The sequence below is a fragment of the Onychomys torridus genome, chromosome 23 (genome assembly GCF_903995425.1).
Source record: "Onychomys torridus chromosome 23, mOncTor1.1, whole genome shotgun sequence".
Lineage (NCBI taxonomy): Eukaryota > Metazoa > Chordata > Mammalia > Rodentia > Cricetidae > Onychomys > Onychomys torridus.
In genome coordinates this window covers 24432188-24436841 of record NC_050465.1, presented here as the reverse complement: position 1 = coordinate 24436841, position 4654 = coordinate 24432188, and the positions used below count along the sequence as shown (strand labels likewise).

The following is a 4654-nucleotide window of genomic DNA, read 5'->3' as shown; positions in this document are numbered from 1 at the left end:
GGAGTCTGAAGTCCCCTTTGGGGCACGGTTTTTCGGGGCCTCCCAGGTATCCGAGGGATACGTGGTGTTGGCAGGGGACGGAGGGCGCAAACCCTCCCAATCCCCAACCGAATTCTTGCTTTCGGTTTTGCGCCGAAGCCGCGCAGCGCGATTTGTTGTAACGTCCGTTGTTTGTCTGTTTCTTGTTTGTCGCCTAATTCTTCTTTATCTAGACACCAGAATGGGACAAACCGTCGCTACGCCCCTGAGCCTCACTCTTGACCACTGGTCGGACGTAAAAAGCCGTGGCAACAATGAAGGAGTCATCATCAAAAAGAATAAATGGACCACCCTCTGCGAGGCCGAATGGGTTAGGATGGATGTCAGCTGGCCCCGAGAGGGCTCCTTTAACCTCTCTTTGATTTCACAGGTTGAAGGGAAGATTTTTGCCCCCAAACCCCACGGGCACCCAGACCAGGGCCCCTACATAGCCATCTGGAGATCCCTGGTAGAAAACCCATTTCCATGGGTCAAGCCTTTCCTCCTAGGTCCCTCTACAACCCCTTTGGCTTCTCCCCCGCCCTTCGCACCGCCTGCGATTTCTTCCTCCTCCTTATACCCTATACTTCCCGGCAAAGAGGCTCTCAAGCCTTCCGTCCTCCCCCCCGACCCCGACTCTCCCCTCATTGACCTCCTAACAGCTGAGCCGCCGCCTTATCGCGCGGCACCAGCCGCGCCAGCCGCGGGACCGGAAACAGGGACGCCGGCCATTGGAGGGGCAGCAGCCCCTGAGAGGATGGCAACTAGCAGGAACACAGGGGGGACCCCGGCTCCCTCACCCATCGCCGGTCGCCTTCGGGTCCGCCGGGATGACACCCCCCTGGAATCCAAGGCCTTTCCCCTCAGAGAAGGGCCTGGCCGCCACCTCCAGTACTGGCCATTCTCGGCCTCTGATCTCTATAACTGGAAACAATTTAACCCCCCGTTTTCCAAAGATCCCGTGGCGTTAACCAACTTGATTGAGTCTATCCTAGTGACCCATCGGCCAACCTGGGATGACTGCCAACAGCTTTTGCAGACCCTCCTGACTGTGGAGGAGAAGCAGCGGGTGTTCCTGGAAGCACGGAAGCTGGTCCCTGGCGAAGATGGGAGACCTACCCAGCTCCCCAATCTCATTGACATAGCTTTTCCCCTCACGTGCCCGAATTGGGATTATACCACCGATGAAGGTAGGGGACACCTACATCTCTATCGCCAGTTGCTCTTAGCGGGTCTCCGTGCCGCTGCCAGGCGGCCCACTAATTTGGCCCAGGTAAGAAGCACCATCCAGGGAAAGGAGGAGACTCCAGCCGCATTCTTAGAAAGGCTAAAAGAGGCTTATAGAATGTACACCCCCTATGATCCAGAGGACCCAGGGCAGGCACCAGGAGTTATCCTGTCATTTATCTACCAGTCGAGCCCAGATATCAGGACTAAGTTACAGAGGTTAGAAGGACTGTCGACATTGAATCTTTCGGATCTGTTGAGGGAGGCAGAGAAAGTATTTAACAAGAGGGAGACTCCGGAGGAAAGGGAGGAAAGGATATGGCAGAAACAGGATGAGAGGGACAAGAGACGACACAAGGAGATCAAGACACTGGCCGCCATAGTGTTGCAGGGCCAAGGCAGAGAGGGAGTTAGGATGGGAGAACGAAGGCAACCCCCCTTGGAGAAGGACCAATGTGCATACTGCAAGGGAAAAGGACATTGGGCTCGGGAGTGCCCACAGAGACCACAGGGACCCCGACGACCCAGACCCAAGGCTGTGGACCTCCTTAATCTGGGAAGACTAGGGGGGCCCAGGCCAGGAGCCCCCCCCTGAGCCTCGGATAACCCTCAAGATCGGGGGGCAACCCGTAACCTTCCTAGTTGATACGGGGGCCCAACATTCGGTCCTAACCCACACTGGAGGCCCCCTCAGTGACCGTTCCACTTTGGTCCAGGGGGCCACTGGTAGTAGGAGATACCGGTGGACGACTGAAAGAAAAGTCCAGTTGGCGTCGGGGCAAGTAACCCATTCCTTCCTACATATACCCGACTGCCCTCACCCGTTGCTGGGCCGGGACCTACTGACCAAATTAAAAGCACAAATTTACTTTGATGAAAGAGGACCCACGGTCACGGGGCCTGGGGGAACCCCTTTGCAAGTCCTCGCCCTAAATCTGGAAGAAGAATACCGCCTTTTTGAGCCTGAGCCCCCGGAAGAACCACTGGGTGAGATGCAGGACTGGCTAGACAGGTTTCCACAGGCATGGGCAGAAACAGGAGGCTTGGGGCTCGCACACGACCAGCCGCCCCTTGTCATTTCATTGAAGGCCTCCGCAACTCCAATCTCAATCAGACAGTACCCCATGTCTCGGGAAGCGCAGGAGGGGATTAAACCCCACATCCGGCGGCTAATAGACCAGGGAGTGCTCAAACCCTGCCGATCTCCCTGGAATACTCCCCTCTTACCCGTCAAGAAACCAGGTACGGGGGAATTCAGACCGGTCCAGGACTTAAGGGAGGTCAATAAGCGGGTGGAGGACATACACCCCACAGTACCTAACCCCTACAACCTCCTCAGCACCCTCCCACCGACCCATACTTGGTATACGGTGCTGGATCTAAAAGATGCTTTCTTTTGCTTGAGACTGCATCCTCAGAGTCAGCTACTGTTTGCTTTTGAATGGAGGGACCCAGAAATCGGACTTTCAGGACAGCTGACCTGGACCCGGCTCCCCCAAGGGTTCAAGAATAGCCCAACACTCTTTGATGAGGCCCTCCATGCAGATCTAGCCGGATTCTGGGTAGAACACCCAACCTTGACTCTGCTCCAGTACGTAGATGACCTCCTCTTGGCCGCCAGGAGCCGGACCGAATGCTTGGAAGGAACTCAGGCTCTGCTGACCAGGCTTGGGGAAAAGGGCTACAGGGCCTCGGCCAAAAAGGCCCAGATATGCCAGAACAAAGTTATCTATCTGGGCTACACCCTGGAGGGAGGGCGAAGATGGCTGACCGAAGCCAGAAAAGAGGCGATAGTCTCAATCCCCCCTCCCAAGGGCCCTCGGCAGGTCAGAGAATTTTTGGGCACGGCCGGCTACTGCCGCCTCTGGATTCCTGGGTTTGCTGAACTGGCTGCCCCCCTGTATCCTCTCACTAAGCCGGGAATTATGTTCCGATGGGAGGAAGAACATCAACAGGCCTTCCAACAAATTAAAAGAGCATTGCTCGAGTCACCAGCCCTGGGCCTACCAGATCTAACCAAGCCCTTTGAACTATTTGTGGATGAGAACTCAGGCTTTGCTAAAGGGGTATTAGTGCAAAAACTGGGGCCCTGGAGGAGGCCGGTGGCCTATCTATCCAAGAAATTGGACCCGGTAGCCACTGGATGGCCCCCTTGCTTACGCATGGTAGCCGCTATTGCAGTCCTGCTCAAGGATGCGGGTAAACTGACTCTGGGTCAGCCAATGACTGTGCTATCCTCCCATGCGGTGGAAGCCTTAGTCCGGCAGCCCCCAGACAGATGGCTCTCCAATTCCAGAATGACTCATTATCAGGCCTTACTGCTGGACACCGACCGAGTGACCTTCGGCCCCACAGTTTCCCTCAATCCGGCCACCCTACTACCCCTGCCTACCTCCCTCGGGGGAGCATGATTGCCTCCAGATCCTGGCAGAAGCGCACGGCACCCGTCCAGACCTGACCGATCAAACCATTTGAAGGACTCAGACTATGTCTGGTTCACGGACGGGAGCAGCTTCCTCGAGAAGGGATGAGAAGAGCAGGAGCAGCTGTCACCACTGAGTCTGAGGTGGTCTGGGCCTCGCCGTTTGCCGGCTGGAACATCGGCCCAGAAAGCGGAGCTGATTGCACTCGCCCAGGCCCTCCGGATGGCGGAAGGTAAGAGACTCACAGTCTTACTGACAGCAGATATGCCTTCGCCACTGCCCATGTTGCATGGAGAAATCTACAAGACGGAGGGCCTCCTGACTTCAGAAGGTAAAGAAGTCAAAAATAAAACAAAGAGATTCTGGACCTCCTACAAGCACTATTCCTCCCACGGCAGCTCAGTTAATGCACTGTCGCAGGGCACCAGAAGGGGAACACAGCAGTGGCTTCAGGGGAAACAGGCCTGGCGCTGACCTAACCGCCGAGCGCAGCCTCCCAACCACCCAAGGAAAGGGCAGCTGTTGATGCTCCTGCAGGGTCACCGCCGCCTAGCAGAGGCCCTATGCCCTACAGCTCTGAGGCCATGAGCTAGCAAAGAAAATGGGGCGGAATGGACTCTGAGAAGCAGGCTTATACAAAAGAGACAAACTAGTCATGCCTACTTCCCATACTCAATACATGCTCAAGTTCCTTCATGCACTGACCCATCTAAGCAAGGGGCAAAATGAAGGCCCTACTGGCCGACGAGGCTTCTGGGGCTATACTACTGAACAAGAACCAGAATACTCCCAGCAAGTGACCTCTAGGCTGTCCAGCCATGCGCCCAAGTGAACCCCGGAAAGGCCCACTTAGGCAAGGGAACCCGCCTAAGGGGCCAGTCGCCCTGGGACTCATTGGGAAATGATTCACAGAGGTAACGCCCGGACTCTATGGTTACCGTACCTCCTGGTTTTTGTTGGACACCTTTTCTGGATGGATGCGAAGC

At 56.0% G+C, this 4654-nt stretch overlaps 1 protein-coding gene across 1 annotated transcript; it reads left to right on the top strand.

Moving 5' to 3' along the window:
- Positions 1-220: 220 nt before the first annotated feature.
- LOC118573414 lies at positions 221-2255 on the top strand (the record flags this gene model as incomplete). Its single annotated transcript, XM_036173704.1, has 3 exons — positions 221-349; positions 620-1780; positions 1812-2255. Coding segments are annotated over exons 1-3 (1734 nt in total), but the record flags the coding sequence as incomplete, so codon positions are not given.
- Between the last annotated feature and the right edge of the window lie 2399 nt (positions 2256-4654).